Source organism: Solea senegalensis, linkage group LG11 (genome assembly GCF_019176455.1).
Source record: "Solea senegalensis isolate Sse05_10M linkage group LG11, IFAPA_SoseM_1, whole genome shotgun sequence".
Taxonomy (NCBI): Eukaryota; Metazoa; Chordata; class Actinopteri; order Pleuronectiformes; family Soleidae; genus Solea; species Solea senegalensis.
In genome coordinates this window covers 25,726,046-25,745,473 of record NC_058031.1, presented here as the reverse complement: position 1 = coordinate 25,745,473, position 19,428 = coordinate 25,726,046, and the positions used below count along the sequence as shown (strand labels likewise).

General features: G+C 41.9%; 1 protein-coding gene across 2 annotated transcripts in view; it reads right to left on the bottom strand.

The window, feature by feature from the left end:
• The window catches only part of lamb2l (laminin, beta 2-like), a 60,373-nt gene extending 41,450 nt beyond the window's left edge, over positions 1-18,923 (bottom strand). Inside the window, exons 1-2 of one of the 2 annotated variants that reach the window (XM_044038384.1) lie at positions 18,783-18,923; positions 7,778-7,858 (exon numbers count right to left, since the gene is read on the bottom strand). In XM_044038384.1, coding sequence (XP_043894319.1) covers positions 7,778-7,817 — 40 coding nt within the window. In that variant the 5' untranslated portion in view covers positions 7,818-7,858; positions 18,783-18,923. Of the gene's footprint in view, positions 1-7,777; positions 7,859-8,959; positions 9,039-18,782 lie in introns of those variants that run through there. The other variant, XM_044038385.1, reaches the window with a different exon arrangement.
• Between the last annotated feature and the right edge of the window lie 505 nt (positions 18,924-19,428).

Genomic DNA, 19,428 nt, shown 5'->3' with positions numbered 1-19,428 from the left:
GGGAAGCACGCGGCGTTTGTGTTGAAAATTACAAGGCGATGTTGTCACCTCACACGCAAAAAACTAAAGAAAAAAAGAAAAAGATGCTCCCGACACCTGAGAGGTGAGAGCAGCGTTCATCCGCCCTCTCTGTGGAGGCAGAACGTCGACCTGCCCCGACTAGCAGGGAGAATGTGCTCTGATAACCGTGAGTGAGTGTCTCACTACACACTTGTGCCTGCTCTTCATTCATAAACAAGAGTCTGCTGTGGGATATTTGGGATTACGTGACAGGATCATGACGTCTTTGCAGTCAAACGTCACTTGAATTCGTCCGATTTGACTCTGTTTTTCAAGGACTCAAGGATTCAAGGACTCAAGGACTCAAGGACTTGGAATGATCCCGTCAGGTGACCGAACCTGGGGCGTGATTCATCGTCTTCTGTTATTTATCAGCGGTTCATGGCTGCTAATGCAGCTGATGATGTAGCCACTGACCTGCATCATAGTACAGTACGGTGGCCTGGAAGTGCAAATTATTACAAATCACGAAACACTTTTACAAAACCCACAACAAATGAATAAATGTCACAATTCTTACTGAAAGGGATTGTACATTTTCGAAAATAACACATTTACAAGATGCAAAACTTTCAATTCCCGAAACAGCCGATCTTATATAGCACCACTTCCTTTAAACCTGGCTTTCAAAATAAGAGCCACTGACTGTCTTTTTACTAGTCCTAGAGTTTTGCCGTAACATTCACCATATTAGTTGAACGTATAAAATAAAATGAACTGCAGGCAGTTTATATGTTCAACAGTGTCTTACTGTCAAAGAAAAGAAAGAAAAGAAGTGACTCACTGGGTCGCGTGCAGCTTTTGGTACATTCCCCTTCCGTAAGGACTTTGTAAAAGTGTTTTCACGTTTTGTATTGATATTTGTAGTACTTTGCACTTCCTGGCCACCAAATCACAGCCTACGATTTAATAGCAAAACATTCCTGTTCCATTAAAGCGTTCTGCTTCAACCTGCTGTCATAGCAACCACAAATATGAATGACGGGCATCTACTTACACGTTTCAAAAGTAAGGTCTATAATGGAGCTGGAATCTCGGTCTGTAGGAAGCTGTTTGCTGTCATTTCAGATTCAGCCTTCCACGCATCAACTCATCCCTCTCACCTGTTGTTTCCTTCCTCTTCTCCTCACCTGCAGCTCATTTACTCATTAGTTTCCCATGATTCTGTTTATTCAGGAGTCCACAATGGACTGATTTTTCCATCCTGCGCTTTAAACTGAACCAGACGCTGTTCGACACCAGCTGTGATTAGAACGAAGCACGTGTCTATGTAAGCGACACCTCATGCACACAAAGGAAGCGTCGCAGGTGAACACACGTCGCAGGTGAACACACGTCGCAGGTGAACACACGCCGAGGCATCTGCGAGTGCTATGACAGGAATGCAGGAACGGAGTGGAAAGTGTTATTTATGAGAGAAAACCGTCCAGGTGTCAGTGCTGTGGACACAGACGGTGGAAACGCATCACTCGTCACGACCGCTTCACAGAAATGTTCCACTGCGAACCAAAGCTCTCAAAACTCACTGTCGTGTACGTGAAACATGGGCTTCTTTGCTTTGTGACGTTAAGTGTCTGTATTTATGTGAGATCATGATTTGGTGATATATCGTCATATGATACAACTGCGCAAATATCGATCATTTGTTTAATGAAGTAAAGAAGTAAATAAATCCTCACACTCTCTCACACTCCCTCAGTCTCCCTCAGTCTCTCTCACACTCCCTTAGACACTCCTCCCCTCCCCTCAGTCTCCCGACTCCCTCAGACTCTCTCAGTCTCCCTTAGACTCCCTTAGACTCCCTCCTCAGACTCCTCTCACACCCCTCAGTCTCCCTTGACTCTCTCACACTCCCTCACACCCCCCTCCTCAGACTCTCTCTCCCACATCTCCCTCAGACTCTCTCACACCCCCAGTCTCCCTCAGACTCTCTCACACTCCCTCAGTCTCCCTAGAGCTCCCTCAGACTCTCAGACACATCCTCACACTCTCCCTCACACTCCCTCAGTCTCCCTCACAGTGTCTCCCTCTCAGTCTCCCTCAGTGTCTCCACACACTCCCTCAGTCTCCCTCAGACTCTCTCCTCCCTCAGTCTCCCTCAGACTTCCTCCCTCAGTCTCCCTCAGCTCTCTCACACTCCTCAGTCTCCCTCAGACTCTCGCGCACTCCCCTCAGTCTCCCTCAGACTCTCTCATGCTCCCTCAGTCTCCCTTAGACTCTCTCCACTCCCTCAGTCTCCCTCACACTCCCTCAGACTCATCTCCTCACACTCTCTCACACTCCCTCCCTCAGTCTCTCTCAGACTCTCTCCCTCAGACTCTCTCACACTCCCTCAGTCTCCCTTAGACTCTCTCACACTCCCTCAGACTCCACACATCCTCACACTCACACTCCCTCAGTCTCTCTCAGACTCTCTCATACTCCCTCAGTCTCCCTCAGACTCTCTCTCCACTCCCCTCAGTCTCCCTTAGACTCTCACACATCCTCACACTCACACTCCCTCAGTCTCCCTCTCCCTCTCTGCTCAGTCCTCACTACTCTCAGTCTCCCTTAGACTCTCCCTCAGACTCCCTCACACATCCTCTCACACTCCCTCAGACTCTCTCAGACACTCCCTCAGTCTCCCTCAGACTCTCCCACTCCCCTCAACTCTCCTCCCTCATACTCCCTCAGTCTCCCTCAGACTCTCTCATACTCCTCAGTCTCCCAGACTCTCTCACTCCCTCAGTCTCCCTCAGACTCTCTCACTCCCTCACTCCCTCAGACTCTCTCCTCACTCCCTCAGTCTCCTCTCTCACACTCCCTCAGTCTCCCTTAGACTCTCTCACACCCCTCAGTCTCCCTCAGACTCTCTCACACTCCCCTCAGTCTCCCTCAGCTCCCTCCCTCAGTCTTCCTCCTCACCCCCCTCAGTCTCTCACTCCCTCAGTCTCCCTCAGACTCTCTCACACTCCCCTCAGACTCTCTCCCTCCTCACTCCTCCCTCAGTCTCCTCCTCTCTCACCTCCCCAGACTCTCTCATACTCCCTCAGTCTCCCTCATACTCCCTCACTCCCTCAGTCTCCTCAGACTCTCCATACTCCCTCAGTCTCCTCATCCCTCATACTCCCTCAGTCTCCCTCAGTCCTCTCTCACACTCCCTCAGACTCTCTCATACTCCCTCAGTCTCCCTCAGACTCTACACTCTCACTCCCTCACACTCCCTCAGTCTCCCTTAGACTCTCTCACACTCCCTCAGTCTCCCTCACCCCTCAGTCTCCCTTAGACTCTCTCACACTCCCTCAGTCTCCCTCAGTTTTCCTCCTTAGTGAACAAATGAACTTTTGTCTTAGTTAGTAAAATAATGTCTTACTGAACACAAACTGTAGTACAACTGAAGCTGAACCACAGGAGAAGTAACTTGAATATTAACAGTATTTACAGAAGTACTGAAAACAGCAAACGTGCATCATTTCCTCTCGTGTGACAAGATTTGAACATGTTATTAACTCTTATCAGCATTATAACGACAGTGAGACATCGTTGACGATACACTGTTATCTTTATGTGAGAGAGCATGCAGATGAATGGACTTTGACTGTGTTCACTCCTATTAGCATACCATAGCTTTTAGTCACGCTGCAGGACACACTTTAAATATTCATTTATATAACATTCCTATGGCGGCAAATGAAGTGTGAAATAATAATTATTTAAAGTCTGGATTGTTGTCATGGTTCAAACGACCCCTGTCATTTAAAATCTCACCTAAGACGTTCACTTCCAGTTCTGTGGCGTAAACACAATCCAGTACAAACACCTGTGGTCGCGGCTCAATCCCGTGATGAAATAATAAAGGATTAGAGTTAATGACAGTGTAAAGGGAGAGCGTGAGGAGTTTTCCTTTGGATGTGAGGCGGCGGCAAAAACAGCAACAACAACTTCTACGACATGCTTACGTCTACAGTGTCTTTAAAATAGGATCACCACTTCATCTTGCCAGTAAACAGCCAAGTAAACAAGTTTGAAAAGCATTTTCTCTCCCACACCAAACCCCGTAGAGACAATCAGCGATTTTAGCTCCAGGGACACGGGAGCTGCTGCTCTGCTGCTGCCACGTTTGGTAAGTTTGTGACACGGCGGTGAATCTGAAGGATGGATTTATGACACGGGAATCACAGTATATTATTTTTTTAACTCACTTATTATTATTATTATTGTTATTATTATCTTTTTCAGCACCGATCAACGTCGTCTTGTCATGTTTTGTCTTGTCTTCTTGTCCCTTTGTCAACCACACTCATGCGATGACTCGCTGTAAAAAAATCCGATTGTGTTTTACACAATATGGCAATAAACCTATCATTGATCCTTGATCCTTGATCACTAATGAAGGCAAAAACAAAACCAAAACTCAGTAAAATGATGTCAAATCTCTGCTTTTCTCTATGGACAAAGTTCAAAGTTAAATTTAAGGTAAAATTATTGTTGCAGATTTCTGACTGTGTGAAGTGTAGTTTTTCATCATAACACAATGACCCTTTTATACTTATATCAGGAGCTGGTTCATCACTTTGGACCAACCATGTTTTTATAGTGGCCCACCATGGACAAACACATTTTTGATAATGATAAAGCCTCATTACAAACACAAGTTAATTGTGGAGTTCCACAAGGCTCAGTGCTTGGGCCTATACTTTTTACCTTATATATGCTTCCTCTAGGGAACATTATTAGAAAGCATAACATACACTTTCATTGTTATGCAGATGACACACAGCTATATCTATCGATGAGGCCGGATGAAATAAATCAGGTTGTTCAACTCCAGGAATGTCTCAGAGACATTAAGTCCTGGATGACCTGTAACTTTCTACTTTTAAACTCAGATAAAACTGAGGTCATTATACTCGGCCCTAAACACCTCAGAGAAAAACTTTCTGCCCACATTGTCACTTTAGATGACATCACCCTGGCTTCCAGTTCCACTGTGAGGAACCTTGGAGTTACTTTTGACCAGGAAATGTCATTTGATTCACACATAAAACTCATTTCCAGAACAGCCTTCTTCCACCTGCGGAACATTATGAAAATTAGAAACATTCTGTCTTTACAGGATGCTGAAAAACTAGTTCATGCTTTTGTTACATCTAGATTAGATTACTGTAACTCCTTATTAGCAGGATGTTCTAACAAGTCTGTTAGAATCCTTCAGTTAATTCAAAATGCTGCAGCACGAGTTCTGACAGGAACTAGAAAGAGAGACCATATAACTCCAGTGTTAGCTTCTCTACACTGGCTCCACCCACAGTTTAGAATTAAATTTAAAATCCTCCTCCTCACGTACAAAGCACTTAATGGTCAGGCCCCTTCATACCTGAAAGACCTAGTCTTACCCTATCATCCTAATGGACCACTTAGGTCACAAAATACAGGTTTACTTGTGGTTCCCAGAGTCTGTAAGAGTAGAATGGGAGGCAGAGCCTTTAGCTACCAGGCTCCTCTCCTGTGGAACCAGCTTCCAATGATAGTTCGGGAGGCGGACACTCTCTCTGTATTTAAAGTTAAACTTAAAACTTTCCTTTTTGATAAAGCTTATAGTTAGAGCTGGTTCAGGGAAACCTAAACCATCTCTTAGTTATGCTGCTATAGAACTAAACTGCTGGGGGATTTTCCGGTGGTACACGCACATTCACTCTCTCACACTCAGCATTTGATTTTGACTTTTTATATGTCATTAACCTTGTCTCTTTCTCTCCCTAGTTTGTGTCTTTCCTTCCTTCCCTCTCTCTCTCTCTGTATTCTCATCATGCAGGTTGCAGGATCAAGATCCAGTTTCCGAGGCTACGCTCATCGTCACCATTATTATTATTTTGTAAATTAAAAAGTCGATATCAGTAACTGTATAAATTTGTAACCTGATACAGTTGTTGTGTATCTGCTGCTGGTCTCCCTCTCTCTCTTCTGTCTCTCCCTCATCTCCCTCTTGTCCTTTCTCTCCCCCCATTTTCTGTCCCCCACCTCTCCACTATCCCCCATTTTTCCTTTCACCCCAACCGGTCGAGGCAGATGACCGCACATCTCTGAGCCTGGTTCTGTCAGAGATTTCTTCCTGTTAAGAGGGAGTTTTTTCTCTCCACTGATGCCTAGTGCTTGCTCATTGTGTGAACTGTTGGGGGTCTCTGCTCTCTTTGATGTTGTCTATGTACAGTGCCTTGAGATAATGTATGTTATGATTTGGCGCTATACAAATAAATTGAATTGAAATTGAATTGAATTGAATTTTTGACTTTTAACTGAAAGATACAAAGTTTCTCCAATTGCTAAAATGTTACTGTGAATCCATAACCTATTTATAATTCCAAAATCTACGTATAATTCCATAATCTATTTATAATTCCAAAATCTACATATAATTCCATAATCTACATATAATTCCAAAGTCTATTGTAAGTTCCAAAATCTACGTATAAATCCAAAATCTACGTATAAATCCAAAATCTACGTATAATTCCATAATCTATTTATATTTCCAAAATCTACATATAATTCCAAAATCTATTTTAAGTTCCAAAATCTATTAATAATTCCAAAATCTACGTATAATACCAAAATCTATTTTAAATTCCAAAATCTACGTATAATTCCAAAATCTACGTATAATTCCATAATCTACATATAATTCCATAATCTACATATAATTCCATAATCTACATATAATTCCAAAGTCTATTGTAAGTTCCAAAATCTACGTATAAATCCAAAATCTACGTATAAATCCAAAATCTACGTATAATTCCATAATCTATTTATATTTCCAAAATCTACATATAATTCCAAAATCTATTTTAAGTTCCAAAATCTATTAATAATTCCAAAATCTACGTATAATACCAAAATCTATTTTAAATTCCAAAATCTACGTATAATTCCAAAATCTATTTTAAGTTCCAAAATCTGATTGTTCAGAGAGTGTCGTCACTGAAGAGTCATGAGCACGATGTGAACGATGCTGAACTGTAGATTAAAGTTAAAAAAACTTCACAATCACTGAAAACATTAACGTTAATCTCCAACATTTAGCAAAAGGAAATGTGTAAAATGTCAATATTTAACAGCGGAGTCTGGTGTATTTAGCGATGTTCAGTGGTATTTCAGTTGAGTGAACGTGTTCAGTTGACTGTCTGAGCTCGGGTCATGCAGGTACTCAATAAAGAAGTACTCAACAAATCTTTTTAATGAACTGATTCTAATGATTCAGTTACACCCAAAACGACTGCTTTACAAGTCACTCGTTTGTGTGTTTTTGCGTCGCGTATAAAACCACGTCACTGCAGGTTGCTACGACGACCCCGACCACACTGAGGAGGAACTGTGAAGTCATGGAAAACGTCGTGACTGATACCAAACCGAGCTGAGTAGAAAAGTGCCGTGTGTGTAAGATCTGTGTGAGTCTCTCAAACAATCACCGTCCAAAAAAGGTGTTTTTATGGGAGCAGCAGATGATCATTGGGATTCTCCTAAAGCTGTCATATAAGCACGCGTCCGCAATATGAATTTTGTTGCCCTGGAGCTAAAATGACCTGTAAAAAATGACCAAGTCTTGACGAGTTGAGTCTCTATTGCACGTGGAGCTCACATCGCTGCCTGAGAAAGTAGAAAAACCTCAGCTTCACAAAACGTATCCACATCTGTCAGATTACGTCCTTCATATGAAGTCACTCAGACACAGACTCACCCAGCAGGAGGAGGCTCAGCGTCACAGTCATGACGGACATCTGGACTCAGTCTGGACACACGGACACAGAGCTGGTTGTGGCTGTAACGAGCAGAGGCAGAAATGTTTTATTTAGTTCATGAAACACCTGTCTGTCTGTCTGTCTGTCTGTCATCCAGTCACAAACACACAAGTCAAGACGTTTATATACAGAAGTTTTTATATAAAGGAAACATTTGTTTGACCCCATTAAAAACACACATTTTTGCAGCAAAATGACACAATTTAAGACAAAATATGTCCATAAAAATGCTGATCTGTTCTTACTGGTCCAGGTTTGAGTTTTAAATCAGGTTAAATAAGATAATCCACTGTCACTGTCACCACGGAACGTCTGCACATGATGACCACATGATAGCACAACGCTCATATTCAACTATGAGGGATTAAAATACCTTTTTGTTTCATTTAAAAGTGTTTTTTTACTTATACTTAAGATATAGTTCAGGTTTATTATGAAGAGTCTGCATGAGACAGACAATCACTCTCACTGAAAACATGACTGACAGCTGAGGGTCAAACTCAAATGACCTGGGGGCCAATGAGCATCTAATCTGGTCAAGCGAGGGCCGACATAGAGGAAAAAAAGTGAGAAAAAAACGACTATTTATTAGTAAAATTGCTGATTTTCTCTATGGACTTTGGTGCAGGAGACAGAGCAGTGAACAAACATCAGTTTCCAGCCTAAAAAAAGTGGGTAAAATGTGTTTTTTTTTCTGCATCAGAACAACACAACAAACAATCCTTCTCAGATTACACTGAAAGAGCTAATCCGACACGTGAAAAGTAGAATTATCTTGTGAAATGAACTACGTGTCGTCACGATCACTATGGCATTCCACCGCTCAGGGAGAAGAAGAAGAAAAGCACACTTGCTTCACGATGTGACAACTCTGTTACACTTTAACAGACACATTGTTAAGAGTTTACAGTTTAGCCACGGGTCGACCTACAGCGGCGCTGACAGCACAAGGTCACGTTTTTAATCTCCGCTTCACTGCTACAGTGGATTAGAGTGCAGTGGTGCTGCTGCTGCTGCTGCTGCTGCTGCTCTTTACAGGCTGAAGTTTAAAGAACTATGTAGAAATAAATAACTGTAAGTGTCAGAAAGTGACAAACGCATCATCAGGAATAAATACTCACACAGCTCCCTCGCTCTCCTCTGCACTGCTCACTCGGCCTCTCCTCAGGCCAGTTTTTGCTGGACACTGTGTGTGTGTGTGTGTGTGTGTTAATGTGTGTGTAGATTCCCGTATTCCGGCGTGCACGTGCAAAAAAAACCCCCAAACACCAGCCCACCCCTCCCTCCCCGCAGCTCGTCACTGGGGCACTGGGGTGAATGGGCAGCTATTCTTATTCTAATTCCTCTGTCACTCTGAGGGCCACTGGCTGAAAGAGGGGAACGGTCTCCAGGCTTTTGGAATGCACCACTTTTCTTTCTTCTGGACATGAAGGGAGAGAGCGGAGGCCGCGAGAGACAGAGGACGACACAAGAAGAACAGGAGGACTTAGAAGACGAAGAGAGACGAGGAGGATGGGAAAAATGGGAATGAGGAGAGCTTGGAGATAAACAGAGATAGAGACACTTTGGGGTGAACAAGGCCACGGAGATTTAGGGCAGCGTGACAATCACACACACACACACACACACACACACACACACACACGGTGCTGTGACGTCACTGTCCAGCAGATAAAAGCTTCACCTCCCACTCAACACCAACACAAGAGCTGGAGTGGACTAAGTTAAAAAAGCACTGACAGAACTATTAGAAATGTTGTGAATTATTATCATTATTATTATTATTGTTTGTTCCCTTGAAGTTTAACGTAATGAAATAAAATGTTTTGTTTCTGGAATCTGGAATCACAGGGTAACTCACGATACATGGTCCACGATAGCAATAATATCACGATTCGTCACGGTATCCGTCTAACTGAAGGAGACAAAGCGTTAAAAATGTAGAATTTCTCTGTTTATTCACAACATAGAGGTCAAAGGTCACAGGGAGGTTTCACCTCATAAAATCTGTATTTGCCTGAATCGACGATATCTGAAGAATATTTTTGCAACCTTATCTACCAAACAAAAACTCTCTCGCCCACACCAAAGTCCACAGAGAAAATCAGGGATTATTAGTGCTGTCAGCTAAACGCGCTATTAGCGGCGCTAACGCAAACCCATTTTAACGTTGTCAATTTTTTTATCTTGAGATTAACGTTCTTTTTGACCGAGAAAACGTTGTAGTTTTTTTCACTTGCAACAACTAGTTACGATAGAAAAACCACAACACACACTGGATCTAGCTAGACCGGAAACAACACAACGCTGCACGCACTTGTTTGGGCTAAAGAGTCGCAGCTAACGCTACGTTTGAGTGGATGGTGAACGCTGTGCGCTTCTCCGTCTCCAACGCAGTCAAGTCCTGATGTCTACAGTGTTACCAACCAAGATGGCAGACCCCCGAACCGTAGTAAGGAGACCACCGAAGACCGCTAGCTCCTTTAGCTTGGATTAGCTTGTTACGGCAAGAACACATTAAACCACGGGAATTCACTCACACACTGCAGGTGATACACAGCCTCTCTTATTATTGTGCGACTCACAATAAGAGGAATAACTCACAATATGCTGTTTCTACTCGACAGGCAGGTTGACTTTATGTCTTTGTGATCTTTTGAGAGGATGTGTTGTTTCTCATCGTGTCCAAAAAAAGTTAGCGTCACCCAAAAGTGTCGAAAGTTACTGATGCTGCGCAGTCTGTGCTCGTTGTACGTTCCTGTGCTCTGGAGGCGTGGCTTCGGGGGAAGTCTTGGACTTTTTAGCCTACCTTTAAGTGGCTAAAATACTTTTTTTCTGTGTCCTTACTGGTTTTCAGTGTCTCAAGATGGATCCTGTAAGAGGACAAAGACCTTGGACTCAAACACACACACACACACACAGCGACGTCAGTAAGATAAGAGGAAACTCGTAGAACTCTTCTCTGCAGTCGTCACAGTCCAAACAATCCCAGACTTGCATATTGTTGAACACCACAACACGATAAGCTCCACTCTGTGTGTGTGTGTGTGAGTGTCTGTGTGTGTGAGTTTTGTGTACACATCACACTGAGGCCTTCCCTCTGAGCCACCGAACACAAACTGCCGACGCTCTGCAGCTCCAGACTCTGTTGTTACGCGGTTGTAAAACAAGGCCGGCCGAGAAGCGGGGATCAGATCGCACAGATGAGATCATGGACAGGAAGTTTGCTCTCCACATACACACACACACACACAAACACACACACGCACACAGGTGATTCAATATTTGGAGCGGCTGTGAGCAGCACCACTGCACCACTGCACCGCTCATCTTCTGACACAGACCTTTTTTTTGATGCCTATAACACAACATTTGCACTCCAAGAGTATGTGCTATGTATTAAAATAGATTTCTTTCACATAAAGACTCCAGAAACAACCAAATCCTGAGCATGTGACATTGTGTCAATTGTACAGGCTAAATGTGAAAGACACCTTCAGGTAATAAAGTTCTACTTTTATAGCACTGTAGGTCGACAGGTTTATTACTAAGTTTGTCAGGTTTTTATGAAGTGAGGTTGTATGAGGTACTGACACAGTCAGACTAAAAGAAATGTTTTCAGACTGGAATTTGGAAGTTTGTAAAGTGCTCACTCTCCCACACCAAAGATTATAGAGAACATCTACATTTGAAGCTTGCAGGGACACCAGCTGCTGGTGTACTGTTGTGTCTTATGGTCATTTAGTGTCATTTATGTTCATCTGAGAGAAGGATTTTAAACACCAGAGTCACAAAATAACACATTTTAACTTACTAATGGAGCAACAACTGCTCTGTGCCATGATGGACTTTGGTGCAGGGAAAGTGACGTCTATAAAGCAACACAAACTTTCACTTTCTAGTCTAAAAGTGAGACTGAAGCAAATTAAGACTTTAAAAGTTGAAACAATTGCTTCTGTTACGGGTGACAGTTGTGTTTTCAGTGAGAGCAAGTCTCTGATGTTAATGTTTTCAGGATATTTAAGTCTTTTTAACTTTAATCTACAGTTCAGCATTGTTCACTTTTCTTTTTTTGATTCTTGTGTCAGACGTCGCGCTCATGACTCCAACAGTGACGACACTCTCTGACCAATCCGTGGGATTTGAGTCAAATTTGGAATAATACATTTTTCTTTGGAATTATAAATAGATTTTGGAAGTTTAAATAGATTTTGGAACTTTAAGTAGAATTTGGAACTTTAAGTAGAATTTGGAAGTTTAAATAGATTTTGGAACTGTAAGTAGAATTTGGAACTTTAAGTACAATTTGGAAGTTTAAATAGATTTTGGAACTGTAAGTAGAATTTGGAACTTTAAGTACAATTTGGAAGTTTAAATAGATTTTGGAACTGTAAGTAGAATTTGGAACTTTAAGTACAATTTGGAAGTTTAAATAGATTTTGGAACTTTAAGTATAATTTGTAACTTTAAGTACAATTTGGAAGTTTAAATAGATTTTGGAACTGTAAGTAGAATTTGGAACTTTAAGTACAATTTGGAAGTTTAAATAGATTTTGGAACTGTAAGTAGATTTTGGAACTTTAAGTAGAATTTGGAAGTTTAAATAGATTTTGGAACTGTAAGTAGATTTTGGAACTTTAAGTAGAATTTGGAAGTTTAAGTAGATTTTGGAACTGTAAGTAGGATTAAGTAGGGGAGAAAAAACCTGTCGAGGCCATCTGCCAAGACAGTTTGGGGTGAAAGGAAAAATGGGTGACAGAGGAGAGGTGGGGGGAGGGAAAGGACAAGAGGGAGGTGAGGTAGAGATAGAAGAGAGAGACCAGGAGCAGTATCTGCTCAGCTCACATGGAACCTCACCAAAACAGGTAACAAAGGACCAGGTACCAGGTCCTATCACTCATGGAAAAACAAAAACAAACCGAGTTGCGCTAAAACTGTATAATGGAAAATCTGGATCCCGGCTCAGGAGGAGAGCCAGAGGCATTGTCAGCGTTGACTCTGTGTCAGCAGCTCATAAAAGCACCCGGCACTATCCCTTTAAGCAACTCTTAAGGAAACAGTGAACTGTGAAAGCGCTCAAAGAACCCAGATCACGTCGAGCATCGACAACTCGAATATCTGTTTGATTTCACAGACCACCCACCCACACACACACACAGAGGATCCACTTAAACCACAATGTAGTAAAAAAGTGTCTTCCCTTGAAAGTCAAACTCCCGATCCACTATCCTGACACATGTGCATCGTCAGGAAATCTCATAATACGATGTGGATGTTTGCTTACCGTCAGAGGTAATTCTGCATTTCAGGATTACACACACACACAGAGAGTTAAGTGTTCCATGAACAGCACATATTCACTGCTACTGACCCAAACCTCAAACAGAGCACGCCTAATTCCTACGACTGCTGGGCTTACATGGCTCAACACAACCTTTGTACCACACACACACACACACAATGGAAAAGTGTGTGTTCTTCTCGTCCATGTAGAACCAACGCAGCAGCAACTGAATTCTCAGTTCAACTCTGCTGTTTGTCGTCTTAATCACCAAAATTATTGTTTAACTCGGGGGAGACACACCTGCAAGGCCGACAGACGCTCATGCAAGGGCAAGACTCGACAGTAGGAGGTTTTTGAGGTGATTATAACTCAGTGCAGACACACACACACACACACACACACACACCGGCCAACACGTTCACCACGTTCATGTTTGGACTAGAAAGTGGGAGAATCTGCAGGTGAGAGGTGGAGGTGAGCAGGGCAGCTCTGAGGTTCTGCAGGAGATTAGGTCAGTAAAGTGGATTTAAGTCAGAGGTTTAGTCAAGGCCACAGTCACTCACAGGCCTTTAAAGGTGCCGTGTGTCATGTACCACAAATGATGCCATTCTTCTTTGTTTATCATAGAAAGATTGTGTGTGTTCACAAAGGTTGTCATTTGTAATACATACATGTTAAAGCTGTGCTTAATGCACAACCTCTACTGACTAATTACTAAAACAATGCAGTCTCAGTGACCCAGTTTGGTCTTTCCCATCGCACTCACTCTAACTCTAACACTCTAACACATTCAAATACATAAATAACATATATATGACAAATAATATATCATAATTAGATATTTTACCCTAATCATTCAGCCTTTGCCTGACGTACGTATAAAAGCCCACAAAAACCAAACTATTCTTACAGATAGTAAATATGTGCATTATATTCCATTTCTGCCAATAAAACCTGTAATGAACATTCACAGCTTAAACATGGTTTACAACTTGCTGAAAACCAAAACCTATATATTCATTCTCCTTTATGCAAATGTTTACACAATAAAACCACTTTTACATTCATTTAGCAGCAGTTGTCGACACAAGCAGAATGTTTATGTTATTTATTGACCAAAATCTGCACCTGTTTATTCATTATTGGTTATTGGCAGGCATGAGTATTTCATGTCACATTTCTATGATTAAATAAATAAAAGTTTTGCCTTAAACTAATCTGAATCTGTATTTTATTTTGAAGGTTCGTTCATCTAAAATGGACAAGATGAGGAGAACAGCCGACACTTCATCAATCAACCAAAGATGTGTCATAGAACTCTAACAAGAAAAGAAAAGAAAAGAAAAGGAGCAATCAGTGCATCCTTTCATGGTCGTGGACGATAAGAAGGATATTTCTAAACATTTAAGGAAATCACATTTCCTGTTTTTAACGAGACAATCTGTGACTCGATTCACACCCCGTCAGCCTTTTCCCACACAAAGTTCCTGTCTCTCTCTCTTTGTGTTTGTTCAAGAGAGGGTGAGACACTCGATTAGTCAGGCCTGATCAGAGACAATGGCCATCAACTGAGAAACTGTGTGTACAGTTATTTATTTCCATGCAAAAAAGGGCGACATATTTATATATATATATATATATGTATGTATATATATCTCTATATATATATCAATATATAGATATATATAGATATATATATCTATATATGATCGGAGACGACAAACAAGTCAGTGCAGATATTATTTAGTAAAACTTTCCTCAGGCTGTTTGCACTTCTTTCATCTTTTCATTTGATTCTCAATCCAGATTTACTGATAAGGGCTGCTATACATTGTTAAAAGAAACGTGATTAATCTCAAGTTACTATTGAAATTCAGTGATAACTTATAGAAATTAAACAGCCCTAATTCTGATGAATATGATTGAAAAGATAAATGATGTCTTTGCATCTCCTGACTGTGAGACTGGCATAATCTCTAGACAAGAGCAACAGAGACATGAAACAGAGGCTGGATATTATCAGTGCGTCCTGTCAGTGCTGCAGGGAAGGGGATGATTTATATCAGGTAGTGTAATTATGAGCATCTGTCAGCCTGCAGAGGCCCAACCAGTCAGTCACTGAGTGAAAGGACGAAGGTAGAGCAAGACGTTTCCTGATCTATCAATTCCTGAAGAGCACAAAGGGCACGGTGTTATAGACGTAAATGTCAGGGGTGGAGCTTTTTTTGTCTGATGATTCACAATTTCACCAATTTGTTTTACACAAACTAGTTTAACTATAAAACCAAACATTATGAATTCATTTGATTGACTGCAGCTATGAAAGTCCAATTGCCTTTAACAGAATCATGTTAAAGTCCAATTTTAGTCAGACTAAGACTGTCATTTGGTTTTCTTCATGTCATGTAAACACATTAGTCCAATTAAAGTAGAGGCTTAGGCTTAGTCGGACTAACATACATGGACAGTGTGATTCATAGTCCGATTACTCCTACTTGTATACTCTTAGTCGGACTGGAGTCGGTATTAGTGTTCTGCGCATGCACCAAAATTTACGGAGGCGGAGTCAGGCGTACGCGGCCAGTAAAATAAGTTGTCTGATTGCCTGTCTTAGTCAGACTACGGCCTTAGCTCGATAAAACTGTGCATGTAAACGTTCCAACTCAGACTGAGAGTCCATTATTTACCGAGAGCGACGCACGAAATCCATTGCTTGTATTTGTTCCCATCACTCCGTCTTCTTCTGCTCGCTGTGAGCACATTTCATAGCAGCGATTCACCTCCACCGTCTCTCTGGATCTGTGGGGATCCGGTGAAATATGCTCTCCCCAGATAGTTAATAACTATCTGCAATATGAGACGTTTTACCTTTTTTATAGTTTTATTGTACGACTTGTTTACTTGTGTTGTATTTATACTTTCTACAGCATTTCATTGTTTTTTTGTATGTTTTATTTCTTGTTCTTAGGCCATTTTTATATTTTATTTGTTTCATTTATTATCTGATGTACAACACTTTGTTTCAGCTGTTGTTGTTTTTCAAAGTGCTTTATAAATAAAGTTGGATTGGATTGCAATCTTCACTTTGTGTGAAGTGAGGAGTTGTGTGAGATATCACCTGTTTTATGTGTTGTCTAGTATGTACATACTTCTATAAGGGTGAACAGGGTAGTGCTATCCTGCCAGGATAGCACTACTGGCATTCACTTGAGTGAATGCCAGGGGCCGTTACATTGGTTGTATGACATCAACTCTCTGGTGGGAAGCTCTTTGCTCAGGGGCAACGCAGACAGACCTGACCCAGGATTTCAACCAATGACCCTCCACTTGGCTATGGATTACCCTAAAAGTCTGGTTCCACTGGGGATTGAAGCAAGGACCCTCAGCGTGTAAAGCAGACGAGCTAACCACTACACCATGGAACCTGGGCCGTCTTTTCTTCGGCCCGATTCTTGAGATTCTTGGGTTTAGGGTTCATGGATCATAGCCGATCATAGAACCCCACATAAGTTGATACAGTTGATTACAAAGTTTCAGTTTTGCTTATAGATCATTAGAACATTTCTTTAAATAACTAATGTATATGTTACAAGAACAGGATGAAGAAGGAGTTAGTTTGGACCTGGCAGCATCGTGCATGTTTTATGATGAGCTAACAATGGGGCCTAGGCGATATATAGAGTATATATAACATATATAACAGAGCCTGTTCCTTCCCCCACTCACCACTCATGTCCTGCATGTAGTGACCACATGGTGACAGACAAGGAGGAGCCACAAGAGTCAGATTGTTGATGCCGCCATATTGGCAGGAAAAGCTTCTGCAAAAATGAACAGCACCAGTGAAGGGTACAAGCCGTCAGAGTTTACTGCGCACTGGAAATCCATGAAGATCCAGCAGTATTTTTATTTTTTTACATATCTGGCCCTTACAATGCACCTGCAGCATTTCACGAGTATGGAAACAGCCGACATTGTTCCAGCGGAATGCCAAGAACTGCCCACATTTCTGATGAAATTTCCCTCAAAACTCTTACACGTCGCAAAATAAAAAAAAGTGTGTCAAAGAAACAACAGTTGGGTGGATTCTGTATCTAATATGTAGTCATCAAGTGGAGTCTGATGATTTATATCAGTGATCAAACACTGAACCTCAACAGTTGTGTGATCACAGGGAACAACATCTATCCACCGTCTTCACTTTTTGTAGAAACAGTTGATAAAGAGACACAAGTTGTGTGACATAGTGTACACAGTATGTATGGGGGTAATTCTACCTGCATTTAACCCACGCTCTACTAGGAACCTTCCTAGAGGAAGCATGTCAGGAGGAGCAATGGGGGGGTTGGGTACCTCGCTCAGGGATACCCCAGCCCTTTCACCCAGTGGGGACTCGAACTGGCAACCCTCCAGTTACAAGCCAAGTTTCCTTTCCACTTGGCCATGGGCTGACGGTAGCTCAAATGGATTCCTGCCAAAATGGCCGTGTTATTGTTCCAAATCTTGCATGGTGGGATTGCTGGATGACTTTCACGCACCTCTATCTGGGACCTTTCCTTAGTTGTGTCCTAAAACGTCACGTGTTCCGTCAGACAAAGATTCATATGCTGATTTTCGAAAGCTCAACACAGTGTCGCTCCCACATGGCCACTCGTGGATCCTCTTAACCCTTTAGGTTACATTTGATCTCAGCAGTAGGGCGAGAGGCCAGGTCCTTGAGCTGATTAAAGCTAGACTAAGCCCACGAGAGCCATGAGAACGCGCACCTCCACACACACACACACACACACACACACACACACACACAGCTGATGAAAAGAAATGAAGGACAATACAGAATTCCTGAAACTTGATTAGAAGCAACATGTTTTGTTTTTTTTACAGTTTTACAGAAACTTTCACTGTGTCAGTGAAAGTTTCTTTTCCACGTGCAGCAGCAGCAGCAGACTGAATGTTACCGACACTATTGTAGACGGTGAATCTGAGCTCTGCTCTCCATTAATCTGAACCGCTGCTTAATCTGGTAGGAATGTGTGCAACAGTGTCACCAGTCTGCCTCCCAGTCATCAGTGGTCACACACACACACACACACACACGGAGCAGGTTCCTAGTGTCTTCAGCACAGGTCTGACACAAGCTCACTCACTTTATTTTAACTTTTGTACTGACTTTAATCTAAAAAGTGTCATTTACAAATACAGATTTCTTAATATTACCTTTGACAAATTGTGTCTGATAAAGTTTTCCAATAAATTCATATATCATATTGTTCCATTCAATTTAAAACACCAAATCCATAACATACATTAACAACTTTTTTCAACCGTTTTTAGAAATAAAAATTACATTACATTAACAATAAGAATCACTCTGTCATGGTCTCAAATGTTAGCTGATTCTGTTTTATGTATTTTAAAACTGAAAACAACATGAAAACACCTGAACTCAAGATATGTCCTCAGATTAAACTAGATTACCGACTCATTCATTGAGTCAGTCTGTGAAGTCATTGCATTATTCAGCAAAGTTAATATGTTTTGGATTAAACAGTGACATAAAGTGAGCAGAGACAGCGGCACACATTAAAGGTTAATATTACAACTGTACCGTGTGTGTGTGTGTGTGTGTGTGTGTGTGTGAAGGGAAAAGCACACCTCACCTGCTCGGTAGTTGTCACTCAGACACTCTTTTTCTCTGTGTTCATGTAACTTTCACACATTCACACATTCACACGTTCACACAGACTTTCCCTCCCTCTCGTTCTCTTCCGTCCGGCAGCACCGCCGCCTCTGTGTGTGTGTGTGTGTGTGAGCTCAGACTCCGGGCTGCAGCAGAGGAGGTGAGGAGGAGGAGGAGGAGGAGGCGGGGCGAGTGTCAGTGAACACGCTGTAGTCTTTGCCCCTCAGGAGAAAAAAAACCCAGGAGACTCAGGTGAGGAGACCCCACCCACTCACGCCCTCACGTACTCCCTCCCTCCCTCACTCACTCACTCACATCCTGTGGAGTAACCTGGTTAAATATTACAATGTTAAATTCCTCAGTGCTGCACAGTGAACATGAATTTTGGCTTCACTGTCAATTTAACTCTACTCGCTGTTGTGGGCGGACCTTTGGTGACCACGCCCCCTGATTATATATACATATATTTTAAAGTCTGAATTCTGAGATTAAAATCAGGAAGCCGGAATTCTGAGAAAAAGTCAGAACTTCAGAATGCTGAGAAAAAAGTCTAAATTCTGAGAAAAGGTCAGAAAGTCTGAATTTTGAGAAAAAAAGTTGGAACATTAAAGTCAGAAAGTCTGAAT